The following is a 15,064-nucleotide window of genomic DNA, read 5'->3' as shown; positions in this document are numbered from 1 at the left end:
CTACTGAACGTTCAGGCAGGTGATGTTTTAAAGAGGAACTGCATTGTCTGGACCCAGAGCTGGTGGTTAACCCTCTGGAGACGGCTGCGAACAGCCATGTCAGGGGAGAGGAGACGCGAGACAAAAGGACATTATTGCGGTGCTTGTTCCGTTTTTTCTTTTTGCACAAAAACAGTCCATTTATTCAAGTGTTCTCCAGCACAAGTACATTAGAAAGGAGCTTTATTATATTCTTCTGGGCACAAAAAAAAAATGTGATGAAGGCGGAACTGACAGACTTTCTACATCGGCTGTACGCATTGACCTCTTTAATTATTTCATAAACAGCTATGTCACGAGCATCACACACAGAGATACAACAGGACACTGGCGGCCGGGCTGGGGACCCGCTCGGGCCCCTCGCACACGCCCCACCCGGATGTCCCAGAACCAGACTGTGAAATGTACATTATTATTGTCAATAAATAGAGAAGCAACCCTAAAAAAAAATAATACAGTGGTGAAAGGATGCTGGAACCAGGAGAAAAACAATAAAAGGGAAAGAGAGGAACTGAAGAGAAAGGGCAGGCGGGGGCCGGGGTGGGGCGGGGCGGGGAGGAAGTCCTGCATTGAGCTGCGTGGAATGTGGAGTGACAGTGCTCTGCCAACGGGGCCAAAGCGAAATCGTCTGTAACAGGGAAAGTTATTACCAAATCAGCTACGGAGTTTATTCTTCAGTATGAATACATGGTTTCCCACAAATAAGCACCCGCTACTTCAATGCCTCAGCTAAAACACATGAAATCGCTCATTTAGTTTTCAAGTACAAAGTTAAAATGCCTTTTTAATAATAATATATCAGAGTAAAATAATAGTCTCTTTTAAACTTCACTACAAGAAAACAAAACAAACAGTCATTGTCCAGACAGCAGACTTAATTTAACAATATATATTTTTAATAAAATGTTTTTAGCACCTTGTTGAGTCACCTCCTCCCTCTGCGTATTCTAAGGAATTTCGGCCTTTTCTTTTTGTGGTGGTTGGTTGTTGGGTTCTAGGGCTGTGCGGCCAAATCAGTCTGTGAAGTGAAATGGGACTAAGGTGAGGCTTTCGATCCCTGCTCATGCCCTCAGGCTCGGGGCTGGAGGCCACTGGACTGGGGTTTGAGAAAGCCGCCCTCCCACGCCCCTCCAGGGAGCGCGTGGGGGGAGATTTCCAGTTTCAGGAGTCCTTGGGCCTCCGTTCGGGCGAGTTAGCCGGTCACAACTAGAAGAGGGACCTTCCATCCTTGTCCTGGCTGCTTAAGACCTGGTATACGGCCTCCCCCAAACCCCACTGCCTAGATCAGCGATGAGCAAGCGGTCACCGACCAAAGGCCGCCTCGGCTGGGTCCCTGCAAGACAAGTCCCTGCCCTGCTTCCCAAAGACCCCGCCTTCCTTTACCGAGATGGAAAGATTCGAGAGCTCCTGCCGGACCGGACCGTGGAGTCCATCCTCATCTACGCCCTCTCTTCCCAGATCCTCCACACACTGGCCTCAGCAGGGAAGGGCCAGGCCTCCACACACCTTCCCATCCTGGGCTGGAGGAGGGGCTCCGCTGCTTCCCACCAGAGGGCAGGACAACTCCAGGGTCACCTCTAATCACAAGGCCTGGGAGCAACCGGACTGGACAACAGATGACAAATTCAGATCAAAACGGGGCCTGGCTGGAAACTCAGTTCTCACCTAAACCTTGGCTCTGTCGCTTCCCTCACAAAGGAACTGCCTGCCCTCCTCAGACCTCAGTGCCAGTCAGGCCCCAGGGCCCTCGCCCACAGCTCCAGGGGGCGCCTGTACGTTTCCCGAAAACGACCTCTGAAAGATACCAGTGCCACAGCGACTCTGCACCAAGCAGGGTGGCGACAGGCGTTCACAACCACCTCCAGCATTCACTCCACGTCTACGTCTACCATCAAAGATGTGAGGACGACCGGTTTGTTTTCCTACGTCCTTTCCCAGGCGGCCCCGCTGAGCTGTCCTTCCTGCTCCTGTTCCAGACCTCCCTGTGTGGAGATGGTGGCTACTCCCACCCAGGCGTCCCCAGAATTGCCGGCTAAGCGGGAAGAGCAGGGAGCCAGCCCTTCGTGAGACGACTCCCATGTCCAACAGTCTTCCCACTGGGTCTGCCTGTCCTGACCTGCACCTTTGCGACCCACCAAAAATCACATGGGCATCTCCAACAGCCAACCACTCCCAGGCCTGTCCCCAGAGCTCCGAAGCCCTGCATGCTCTCCTGTGAACTTGGCTAACACGATGTCCAATAGCAAGAAGGTTCTGGGGTCCGGACAGAAAACGCATAGGAACACACCACTGCCACCTGCCAACGGCAAATCCTCACCTGCTGCTCCCGCAGCCGGTTCCACGGGGCAAGGGGTAGCACCAGCCAGCCCGAGGCCAACAGGGCTCAGCACTGCCTGCTGGAGACTAGCTTCCTCCTCAGGCCTCGACCAAGGGCTCTGGGGCCCTGGGGCCCTGGCACGAGCTGCGGCTACCTCCCCAGACCTCTGGCATCACACTCCACTTGGCACCTGCAGTAAGTGGGGAGGCATCCTCCTCAGTCTCTAGAAGCCTGGCTTTCAGGGGTACACGGGCCTGCTCTTTAGAAAGAAAATGCCACGGGGAACATACTCCAGCATCTTCCCTAGGCCGTTTGGTGTCTCCTGCTCCACTGCCTGCACCCTCAGCCTCACCCACAGCAAGTGTAACGACCCCACTTAATCCTCGACCACCCGGCCTGTAGGAGCACAGCTCCCCTTTAGCCGGTGACCTGGACCTGCCCCCAGAAGTCCCTCTATGGTTGGAAGTGGAGTAAGAGCATCCGGGCACGGCCAAGTGGACATGTCCCCAAGGTCTGCTGCACCCACCACGTTCTACTGTGGGACTGAACCCACGGGGTGGCTGGTGATGAACTCTCACCCCCGCGAGGGGCACCTGGTCCATCCTAGGGCCTCGTCAGGCTGCCCTGCCGGGAGGAACTAGCGCTCTTAAGGGTCAGCCACAGCGCACCTCCCTGAGCAAGCTGGCCGGCCGTGCTGATCCTTGGGCTTGCCACCTCCTTGGCTTCCCAGCTTCTTCCCACACCACCTCTTGGGTGCAGCCTGGGCCATGGGGAAAGGCGAATGCCTTTGCATGAGCAGCGGACAAAGACCCAGGAGAGCCCGAAAGCTGCAAGTGTCTGCAGGGCAAGGCCGCGCCGTCCTGACACTGGGGGCTGGGAAGACCTAGCGCTGGCCAGCGGGGGAGGGAGCACCTTGGGCTGCTGAGACAGCCCTCCTCCCCCAGCCCTCCTAGTGGTGCTGGCGGTCTCCAGGTGCAGAGGGAGCGGCTGGAGCACGAGGGGACGGGTGAGCACCAGTCAGGTACAGGGACTCCAGAGAGGGAGGGGCAAAGGTACCCCTCCTGGCCACTCCAGCCCCCTGGGGGCCCATCACCACCTGCCACCACAGAGCTGTCACAGAGCTGGCGGGAAGCAACTGGGTGTGATCTTCAAAGCCAATCTGACAAGGAAATGAGTAGATTGGGGTCCAGAACTAAGCACCCCTAAAAGGAGCAGGAAGCTGGCTACCGGCTGTGAGCTTACTCCTGAGCAATGAGCAAGGGATTCAAAGCCTTGGTTTAATTTTGTCACCAAATTACTAATTTGCTTGATTCAAAACATGAGGTTCACTGTCCCATTTTTTATTTTTTGTTTTTTGAGTGGAAGCCCCTTGGCCAAGACAGACCTGGATGTAATTTCCTTTTGGTTGAGGGGAGAATAGGTAGGGGGAGCTGAGGGCTGACTTTACTGGTGCCTAGAGTTGCAGGTCAGTATCACAGTTGCTAACAGAAGAGTCTTTTGACATCACCAGGGGCAAAAGAGAGAGCACGCTACCTGCTAGAGGAGAGCACCTGCTAAAATAAAACCTCCTCCTTTTCCTGCCTTCAGCACCGAGCAACTTCTGGGATTGACAGTCTACCTGCAATCAGGGCAACAGAGGTAAAGAGCTGCAGGGCCAACTCCACAAAGTCCTGACTCCTGGGGGAGTGGCGGGGTGCTCCCTGGCTGTGTGAGTGCATCTGTTATGCATCGGGATAGACATGTTCCTGTGTATGCGTGTGGGATTGATTGGTGTGGGGCTTACGTCTGCAGCGGGACCCGAAGCTCAGCATCCTGAGCCCCCCTTCCCGGTCCCCACTCTATAATATCTCTTATACATGACCCTATCTATTTATATAGTGCCTATCACCATAGGCCGTTTCTAGGGATGCGAACTTGGGACCATGTGCTTGACAGCACACCTCCCAGCCCTGCCGGTCCCAGGAGGTGCCATCCCCCCTCCCATTATAAAATATATATCTCTATATGCCACATATCTACACCCCATCTATCCAGGCAAGCATCCGCCCATTGGGCCCTCACCCTGGAGCCGCCACTGGCCTACCGCCTACCGCTTGCCTCGGTAGGAAGTGGAACCAAGTGTTGTGCACTTGGGGCTCCGGGTGCTGCTGACTCAGGTAAGAGCACAGCGATCACCAGACCAAAGCACTAGAAAAGAAATACACACCACTCCAATCACACACACAGGAGAGAGACGCCGGCCCTCCCTCCAGCCCTGACACACACGACTCCAGAGGAGGGGAAGCAGAAGAGAAGAGGGACGCACCGGAAGGCTGGCCTGTCGCTGCACCTGGTGGCCCACCTGGCCCGAGGGGTGGGGAGCCAGGGCACCAGGGCCACCCCTAACTCAGAAGCACCCTGCTCCCCGCACCTTGGTTTGAAACCTTAAGGGGGAGGGGGGGGGGGTTGGGTTTTTGTGTTCTTAACGAAAAATCTGAAAACAAACATAATTATAACCAGAACCATAAGAATAATAATTATAACGAAAGGTGTCGTCAGCCTCCCAGTATAAAACTGCAGCCTTTGGAGATGACCAAAAACATCACATTCCAGGGCCAGAAGCCACCTTGTGCACAGAGGGCGGATGGTGGGGCCTCATAAAAGAACACACAAAAGGCGACTTTAGACAGGAAAGCACCAGTACGTTTTGTATGTTTTTTTATTCGCTCCAGGTGGGGTTTTTAACGGTCACTTTCCCACACTCTGGATTAGTTCTGATCCCACCACGAGGAGCCCTCAAATCGGCTAATGTGAGAAACTTGGAAGGAAGACCCCTTATCCTGCCATCTTGCGGAGGGAGTCTCTCCTTTTTTTGGGAGAAAAAAAAAATATCAAAAGGTTATTGCGTGATCCTGGATGAATCCCGCTCTCAGCTGTCCACGGTCCTGACCACCCCATCTCACCCCCTTTTTGGCAGGGAGAAGCGGGGAAACGCTGTCCCCAAACCGTCCTTCACCCCCCGTGGCACGCCAAGGGGAAAAGCCCCCTGGGTGGTGAGGGACCTGCTCCCCCTCTCCATCCTTGATTAAAACCCTTTGCGCATAAGGCAACATGGAAGCTGATGTTTTTACTCATCTCGCTGTTTGAAAGCACCATTATGAAGTCAGGTTGTACAGTAGTTAACAGTACCTTTTATATATATAACTCATATCTATCATATATATATAAACTGTAAACAAGAGGTAACAGCGGCTCTAGAAACTGGTTTTCTTCAAGGTTTCCTGTGTGGTAGGCACCTGAAATACTGTATAAAAGGGTCTTGTGGTGTCCTCCTCTCCCTGCTGCTAGTTGGGTTCTGCTTTGCATGACCAGGAATGGTGCTGGCAAGACAGCTCAGTGGCTGGGAGGGGTCTCGGCCTCCTGAGTGTGTCTCTACTTTCCGTCCCCTGCTTGTGCTCCTATCTGATCAGGCTAGAGACAACAACAAAAAGATATATAGTAAAAAAAAAAAAAAAAAAAAAAAAAAAAAAAATCCAATACCAATATATAGATTTCCATAGAATTTCCTTTTTTGCTTCTCTCTTGGCAAGGTATTGTTACTATGTTTTGTTGTTAATTTTTGCTGCAATAAACCCTCTTGTTTCAGTCACAGCAAGAAACAAAAACCCAAACAAACAGAAAACCCCTCTGAAAAGAGTAGAAAACAAAAGATCTGACCAAAAAAAAAAGGGGGGGGGGGGTTAGGGGGAGAGGAAACATGATGTTGTTTTTAAATAGGACTAAAGATTAACATTGAAAAACCAGGAGATGATGTCCAACCCTTTTCACCAGGCAAAGCCCTCCGGTGTTTCTGCCTCTGGTTTTTGTTTTAAATTTCTTTTTCTCTTCTGGGTGCTGATACTTCTTTCCATCCTCATGTTCTTTGTGTTTTTTTTGTGTGTTTTTTTTTGTTTGTTTTTTTAACTCTGTATCACTACCTCAGTTTGCCCTCATGTCCCTTACACACAAGCAAAATATTCCTTCAGCGGAGCGAAGAGGTGGCGGATGACCGGCACGCTCCACGACCGGCCCAGCAGTCTCTGCCTCGCCAAGCGGCTCATGTTGGAGACGTCGGTGTAGTGGACGGGGAAGCCGAACACCCTGGGGAGAAAAGGCGGAGGGCGGGGTGAGTGCCGGCGTGTGGGATTCTGGGGAATCTTCGCTCCTCTGTCACCCACTCAAGACTCGGGCAGCCCGCTGCTGTCTGTGGATTTGAAGCTAAGTAAGATAACCGTGGCCGAGAGAGTTACGACACGGTAGAAGCCAAGTCAGGATCTGTGAGAACACCTCCAGGACAGGCGGCACCTGAGATTTAGATCTGCAGTGGGTACCTGAAGTCTGAAAGTAATGACTACACACCCCATGCCTTCCCCCCAAGAGGGAGGAGAACTCTAGTCTGACTCCACGCCCTCCCGGAGTTCCCGCTTGCTTCTTGTCTGTGTAAGTGGTCTGTTTGGCTGGCTAAGTGGCCGTTACACCGAGAATGAAGAGGTCATCTCGTCCCTGAGTCCAGTTTGCACCCAATCAGGGTGCTCAGGCTGGAAGGCCCACCTGGTCCTGTGCTGCCCTGGTTTGTGAGGCACCTAACGGAGCAGCACGAGATAAGATGCTCCTGAGCCGCCGTGTTTCCTGGAGCTCGGCAGGACCCCTCGGGACCCAAGGCCCCCGTGGACTGATTTCTAGATGCCTCACTGTGGGACCATCCCCAGGAATCGGCCACGTCAGGAAATGCCCGGGTACCCACTGCTCACGTGGCATCTGTGCAAGACGCCAGCCTGGCCGGGAGAGACCCCCTCCCGCCAGGACAGCCCCGTGACCCCAGCCCAGGCCTTGGGTACCTTTCCATTTCAGTGCACCATAAGATGTCCTCTTTCTCATTCATGAAGACGGGGAAATGCTGGTCTTTGCCCTGCTTTATGGAGTTCGACCTCGTGGTGATGGTCCTCACTTTGCTGAACTAGAAGACGAGGAAAGAGGAACGAGCACTCATTCGCTGGTCATGCATCTGCCACATGTGCCAGGTGCTTGCCAGGGACTGGCCAACGTGGGCCTCTGCAGAGCCCACTGCCCTGCTCTTCCTCCTACTCTGCGGTCGCCCCGCCATCCTAGTCCAATCCTGCCGGCCAAGGGCTGGAGATATAGCAGCTGGAGCCACTGTCCTTCCTAAGTCCTCCGAGAACTGCTTCCTTCATAAGTGTAGTGACTTGCAGGCAAAAGATGCCAGATTGCTCCGGCTCTCAGGGAACCCGATGCCTGGTGCACGCACTCGGGGAGATTTCTACAGAGTGAAATGGAGCTTCCACATCACAGGAGAGTCTCTGCTGTGGAAACTCACGCGATAGGTCCTGGCCAAAAAATTTAAATGCCCTTGCAGAACTAGGGACCTTGGCAAAGGTTTCTCAGTGTCTGCCTCCCATGGGACACCAAGCAATGCTTAACAAGGGAGGGCAGAAGGCCAGCAATGACTTCTGATCTCTCTCTCTCTCTCTCTCTCTCTGCCTTCCAGACCTTCCTCTAGATCAGTGGTTCTCAACCTTCCTAATGCCGCGACCCTTTAATACAGTTCCTCATGTTGTGGTGACCCCCAACCAAATTATTTTCTTCGTTGCTACTTCATAACTGTAATTTTGCTACTGTTATGAATTGTAATGTAAATATCTGATATGCAGGATGTATTTTCATTGTTACAAATTGAACATAATTAAAGCATAGTGATGAATCACAAAAACAATATGTAATTATATATGTGTTTTCCGATGGTCCAAGGCGACCCCTGTGAAAGGGTCGTTCGACCCCCAAAGGGGTCGCGACCCACAGGTTGAGAACCGCTGTTCTAGATCCTCCCCTCAGGCCAACTGCATGAATGACCCCGTATCACCCCTAAATCGCACCCCCCTTGCTAGCTGCACCCAGAGCTCTAGAGGGCAGGCTCACAGCCCCGGTGGCTGCTCTGCCGCATCCCGCCCTCTGCCCTTCTCCCTACCGCCCAGCAGAGGGCCCTGGCGCGGCTCACCTTGGCTATTCTGCCGTGTTCCAGACACTCCTGCAGCTCCAGCTTGTCATTCACAGTGGATGCCAACGGCCTAGGAGGCAGAAAAGAGGAGGTGACAACGGAGCCCAGGAGAAGGGCAGGGACACACACACCGGGCAGCGCTGACCCAGCAGCCATCTGACTCACACAGGTGGCGAGCAAAGGGGGTCCCGTCTCCCACCTTGTTGTAAGCCCTTCCGACTTCCCCAGAAAACACACATACACTGCAGCCACCCACGGACACACATCCGAGTATTAACCCTTAAAAGGCAAATTCAAAAGGGCCTCAAGCTGCAAATAAGCAGGTCACACCTGCCCAGAAGGGGAAAAACCCAAATGTTTTTATTTTTACATCAGTTATTTTAACTGAGTTTTAAAAGAACCCAACAAAGCAAGCTTCGGGGGGCGACAGAATGCTGTGTATCTTGATTATGGTGACAGTTACATGGGTGTGCACACTGGATGGAATTCATTAAACTGTGCACCTTAAATGGAAGTTAAAAAGACAAATTCTGCGCAGTCCCCTGAAGACTAACGTTCTGTGACTTCCCAGAGGGCAGACCAGTTCACTGAACACCGCCTCCAGCACAGGCCTTTTCTGACCTTTAGAAATACTCAACGAGGGCTTCACTGAGCGGTCACCGTCTCAGTGTGGGAACCTCGGGGACCCGCATCCAATAGCGCCTCCAGGCTCCTCTCAGTTTATGTGTGCATACGTACACACACGTATGTACATACGTACGTACGCGCACACACACACACACACGCACATACACACGCGTCTACCTGGTCCCACCTGGTCTCCCTGCTCCTCCTGGAAGCTCAGAGTTCTAGAATTTTAGAGTTGGAAGAAACAGGTGGGAATACTTCCCTAGGATCAAGGTGTGTGACTTCATGAAAAAGCTAGACTAAACCGTCCTGTCCATTTTCCCAACACACACATCCATCTTGGGAAATTTAGGGGGAGTTTTCAGATCAGCTGCCCCAATGGCCCATCTCCTCCCCATCAACAAGCCCTTGCAAAAGACAGCAGCCCTGCCGAATGGGGACAGGCCTGAGGAAGTTCCTACAACTTCATGCCAATGACAGAGAGGGAGATTACACAGCTGAGGCCAGATCAAATGATGTTTCCAATTTGCAAGTATTCTTCAGGAGGCTTAGAATCCACTCAGAACATTCTGGAAAATATTCCCTCCATAATAGATGTCTGGAGTGGGTGGACCTCACGCTGCTTTTCAGCTGCTTTCAACCAGAATCCCTCTCCTCACAGGGCCTTTATACAGTGCAATTATTGCACAGAAGAAATGAAATTTTCTTCATTCCTGGATATTAAAATCTATCTGTGTGACCGAATGAAGAGCATCCTTCCAGCAAAAGACCTGAAGCCAACTGAGTGTGGACAAGTGAGGTGGGGCTTCAAACCTGCATGGCGCTGCTTCAAGATTCCCTCCCTGGACCGACACCTGGTTGGCCGTGGGCACCTCCTTCCCACCCCCACCCCTTTCTCCATGACTTGACCGAAAAAAAGATTCCCTCCCTGGACCGGCACCTGGTTGGGCGTGGGCACCTCCTTCCCACCCCCACCCCTTTCTCCACGACTTGACCTCAGGAGACTGAAGACATCACCCGCGTAGGAGAACCAGCAATTCAACCCAGCAGCAGGCTGGTCCTCCCTCTGTGGGAAGGGTGCACCCTTAAAGGGCCTATTTTCCACCGCTCGGTGTTGGTTTCCCAGGAAAGTATTTTCTCTACCCTGACTCCCCTCCCTCAAGAACAGGGCAGAGCTGGCCCGAGAAGCCCACTCGGGACCCCCGCTCCGGGCCGTCCTGCCTGCAGACGCCAACCCGCAGCCATCCCAGGCCCGGGACTCTCACCAACCTGTTCATACCAGGAAGGTTCCCCCAGAAGTAGCGGGCCCTGTGTGCAGCTGACACTTCTTTGGCATCAATCATCACAGGGTTGGACTATAAAACAGGAGAGAGATTAACGATGAGCGAGAGAGGACTATGAAACAGTGCCAGGAATTTTTGCGAGTTCGGAGCCCGGAAGCCTCAGAGGCTCAGACTTCTCTCTGAGGAGGCCACACACTGGGGCGGCCTGGAGCCACCAGGAAAAGCCAGCATGAGACGTGGCCACATTCCACCAGCTCTTACCGGAACCTCAGAGACCAGCACACACCAGCGGGACATTCTGTGATGATGGGAATGTCCTCTGTGTGCACTGCTCACCAGCAGTCCCTACCCACCCGCCGCGGGTGGCTAATGGGTACCTGAAGTGAGGTGAGTGTGACCGAGGAATTTTAACGCTTATTTAAGGATCACACGTGGCCAATGGGGCTTTGTGAGAGAAAGTTCTAGCAACGGTGCAGATGTTCACTGCACACCCTGATTGTGAGCCAAGCAGACAACTCGCAGTGACAGAACAGCAGCTGCGATGTTACCCATCCCGAGGCCGGGAGTGTGGGCTTGAGCTCCCGGACCGCCCACCCCCAAGGCTGCCTCTGCACAGAAACCCTCTGTGCAAAGCTCAGACCGGGCTCGGTGCTGAGCCGGGACCCGCGCTCTGAGACAGGTCCTGTTTCCTTCCCAGGTGTCATAGAGCATCTGTCACAGCTGCTGAGGAGCGAGCTGAACCATCGATTCTGCCATCACCTAGGTTCCCCCCGTGAAACACCACACAGAACCCAACCCTGGGAGTGGGCCCCCCGCACCCTCTTTACACTCAGGTCTTTCAAGTCCTAAGCCGTATACCTCCCCTGAGAGACCCCGAGTTCTTTCGGGGGGACACTCAGGTCTTTCAAGTCCTAAGCCGTATACCTCCCCCGAGAGAGAGAGACCCCGAGTTCTTTCGGGGGGGGCCTCTAACAAGGCTTCCTCCCCATCTCACTGGGAAGCCCCAAGCTTCCCAAATGGGCCCTTTGCAAAGCAGAAGTCCCCAGCCCCCAGCCCCACAATGCAGATGAGACAGGGACAAAGCGGCTGTCCAAGGCAGAAGCCGTTAGTGAGCTGGCCAAACCAAGGGTGCTGGCTATACCTCGAGAAATCGTGAGATGTCCCTCTTGTCACTAACGCCCATGGCCACCACATTCTCAAAGAGCCAGAAGAAGGGGCGGTCATCTCCCTCCTTGGGCCGCGCGTCATGCAGGAGGCGGTAGAACTCAAAGAAGAGCCGGCCAGTGCCCTCTGAGAGGCGGGAGAGAAAGCCGTCAGCTGGGCTGTCTGCAGAGACAGTGGTGTGGCTAGGGCACGGGGCGGGTCAGGGAGGGCAGGGCCAGTGGGAGTAGCCGTCCCAGGACAGAAATGACCAAGTGGGAAACCTACGTGCAGAAGCACCAGCCGAGAAGGCGGCCGGGCGAGCACGGCACCTACCGTAGAGTCCCTTGCGGGCAGGGTTGACGATGGAGAGGTCATTGCACGGACTGCCCCCAATCACCAGGTCGAACGGGCCCCACTCCTGGATCTGAGAGGATAAAGGGAATGTAATGGGCTTACTGACCAGAGACAGAGACAGAAAGGAAGAGAGAAATGATCTGTGAATTTGGCAAAAAAGTACTTGGACGTGGGGAGAGGAGACCCGGCTGCTTTGTACGCTCACCACCTACACACATTCATGCACATATACTACGCACACGCAAATCCTCTGTGCAGCCATGGGCCAGTCACCGAGGGCCTCCGGGCTCAGTTCCCTCTACAGTAAAGTGAAGGGGCTCAGCTGGATAATCAGAGGCCAGCAGGGAGGCCAGTGTTCCCAGCAGGGAAGGCAGCCCCTCACGAGAAGGCTGACCTGAAGGTGCTCTGTGCTCTGCACACTCTGGGCAAGGTGTCTGGGCCATCTCAACGCCCTTCAGCATGCCTGAGGGCCCAGTCTCAGGGGGAGACAGACACCAGAAGGGCAGAGGGTCACTTAGTCAAGACCCCGCCGGACACCCTGAGAAACGGAGGCTGGTAAAGCTGTCGCCAGAAGTATGAGGACAGGCACCTCACCGCCGTCCTAAGCGCTCAACTAAAAAGGGCCCTGCAATTAGCCAGAGAGCAGCCTGAGCCCCAAATTCCCATTTCACTCTGCCCGTGAGCCTCAAAACAAGGAGGAAAACGGAAGAGGGACAGGAAGAGAGGCTGGGAAAACAGGGAAAGGAAAATAAATGAACGAAACGCAAGGGGGCTGGTGCTGCCCCAGGAGCTGAGTGCGAGGTGCGGGGAAGGCGGGACGGGGCCCCAGCACTGACATACATGCTTCTGCGTGACGCTGCGGACGTCCCCGACGTACATGATCTTCCCCTGGTGCCGCACCATGCCCACCGTGATGGAGTCCTCGCACACCTCCGAGGCGATGTAGCGGTCCACCTGAATGCCCAGGTCCTTCAGCACCAGGAGCCCTGCGCCAGCCGGAGAAGAGCGCGGTCACCGGTCCCCTCCGGCAGCAGGTCTCGGCCGGGAGCCCTCTGGCCAGCCCGACACGCGGGTCAGCGATGGCCTGAGCCCTGCCCTGCCCAGGAAGCTGCCTGAAATCCTCCGAGCCAACTGAACATCAATGACAAAGACATCGAGGCTGCTTCGTGTCTAGCTCGATCTACTTCAAAGGTGGTCAAAGGCCAGGACAGAGCAGCCGGACAGGAGGCGGTTTCGGGATCCAGGGAGAACAGCAGCCGAGTTTTGGTGGCCTCCTCTTTGCTGTTTCTCCATCTTTCACACACTGGTCCTTCCTCATCGCTCCTTTCCCCCAAACAGCACATCCTGCTGCAACTCTCCCCATCCTTCAAAACCCAACGTAAATGCTACCTGCTCTCAAAATGTTTCAGCAACGCCCTCCCCTCCCCAAAGCCCCTCCCCTACTCCGTAAGCCCCAGCACTCTGCGTCCCTCTCCACCTCATTAGAGCAGTGAGTATTCCTAATTCAGCTTTCTCTTGGGCTACAAATGTCTTTAAGACGGAGTAAGAGTATGAGGTCTCATCCCAGTGTCTCCTCCTGAACTCACTACAGGCACTTCCTTACCACGATCCCTCGCCAGTGCTTGCTGAGTTAACCCTTTGCGGTCCAATGTTATTTTTGGAATTCAAACAGTCTGGTCCAAATTAATTGACGGGATTGAATGTTGAACTTTTTAATGTTCTTATTGCTCGACGTTGGACCTGCTCCTAGCGCCTGGTCTGTCGAGTCAGCCTCGAGGTTGGACCGAAAAGGGTTAAGGCAAGGAAACAATGAGAACAGACCCGGCAGCTTCAGGAGAAAGAGACTACTGTGCTGCCCTTTCTTTCCCCTGCGCCCAACAGACCCCCACACCACGGAGCTTTGACAGCCTCCTGAGGTGCGACAGGATCCAAGAAGGCCTCGAGGTTCTAGCCTGCGAAACCAACGCTGCACACGAACCTCTCGGTTTACAGAACATCGGCACCGAGATGAAAACATCAGACAAACATCTGGCCTGGGGTGCCACCCCTACGCTGGCCCTCTGGCCAAGGTCCCTGGGCTCAGACTGTCCATCTCCCTCTGGTCACATGGAGGCAGGTTCTGAGGAGAGCGACTCCCTTCCGAAGAACGGAGGAGCCCAGCCTGGGAGCAGGCCCGAGGGGGAGACGTGTCAGTGACACGTTCCGCGAGGGCTGTCTGGCAAGGTCAAGAACCACACGAAGAAAACAGCACCTACAGTGACCCAGCACGCCCTCAAAGACAATGGCTAACGTACAGAACGAGTGTGTATAGGGAGGCCTGAAACAGCACTGCTTGCAACAGTGAAAACACTAGTCCCCGACCCACAGAGGATTAAATTAATCACGGCGCTTTCACTCAATGGCATCTTATGCAGCACTTACAAATGAAGAATGTAGTTCTCTACTGACTGACATGAGAAAGTCTCATAACATCATAATTGAAAAGGCGAGTTACAACACTACACATTTTACCGCCCCTTTGTCTTATCTACGTACGATTACATAAACGCACACACACAAATCTAACACGACATTCACCAAAACACTAATCACAGGCTTATGGGCAATTTAGATATTCTCTGCGCTCTCGCTCATAGATGGTTTTTTTTACTTCGACTTAAAATGAAAACACAACACAAGGGCCATGTTTTTGTTTTGGTCGCCGTCTGCCCTGTGAGGCTTTGTGAAAACCGCCGATGATCTCAGTCACTCCGTCCTCGGCCGGGAAGCTCCCCACATTAACACAACACAAGGGCCATGTTTTTGTTTTGGTCGCCGCCTGCCCTGTGAGGCTTTGTGAAAACCGCCAATGATCTCTCAGTCACTCCGTCCTCGGCCGGGAAGCTCCCCCCATCAAGGAAAGTGCCCACCGGACACGCTGGTTTGCCACTGATTTTACTTCCCATTGAACAGTTGCCCCTTCAGGGTGAGGCTTTGGCAGTGGTGATGCTCACCACGGTTCTGTTTTGTCAGAGTTGAATACACGCATCCCCAACAGAGCTGCCCGTCCCAGGAGGGGGGTGCAGCCCCTCTTGGACCCGCGCTGCTCTCACCTGTAGCAATTCCGTCAAACAGAGACAGCACCCGGATGGGCTTCCTCTTCTCGGCTGGGACAGGTGGGTAAACCTTCGGAGGGTCCTAGGCAGGGAGCACAACAGGCCAGGTGAGTGCCCGGGCGTGTTCCCCAGCTCCGCCCGCCCGCCCTCCCGGCCCCCTGGGAGCGTGATCGGC

General features: G+C 54.0%; 1 protein-coding gene across 1 annotated transcript in view; it reads right to left on the bottom strand.

Moving 5' to 3' along the window:
* Nucleotides 1-205: 205 nt before the first annotated feature.
* Nucleotides 206-15,064, bottom strand: part of DNMT3A (DNA (cytosine-5-)-methyltransferase 3 alpha) — a 23,660-nt gene continuing 8,801 nt past the window's right edge. Inside the window, exons 11-18 of the mRNA XM_014546669.1 lie at nt 14,887-14,971; nt 12,635-12,780; nt 11,774-11,864; nt 11,439-11,587; nt 10,284-10,369; nt 8,388-8,457; nt 7,213-7,331; nt 206-6,475 (exon numbers count right to left, since the gene is read on the bottom strand). Of these exons, the coding sequence (XP_014402155.1) occupies nt 6,334-6,475; nt 7,213-7,331; nt 8,388-8,457; nt 10,284-10,369; nt 11,439-11,587; nt 11,774-11,864; nt 12,635-12,780; nt 14,887-14,971 (888 nt within the window). The 3' untranslated portion in view covers nt 206-6,333. The remainder of the gene's footprint in view (nt 6,476-7,212; nt 7,332-8,387; nt 8,458-10,283; nt 10,370-11,438; nt 11,588-11,773; nt 11,865-12,634; nt 12,781-14,886; nt 14,972-15,064) is intronic.

This window comes from Myotis brandtii, unplaced genomic scaffold (genome assembly GCF_000412655.1).
Source record: "Myotis brandtii unplaced genomic scaffold, ASM41265v1 scaffold454, whole genome shotgun sequence".
Classification (NCBI taxonomy): Eukaryota; Metazoa; Chordata; class Mammalia; order Chiroptera; family Vespertilionidae; genus Myotis; species Myotis brandtii.
Note: the sequence above shows the minus strand (reverse complement) of the source record. Positions and strands in the feature narration are given on the sequence as shown.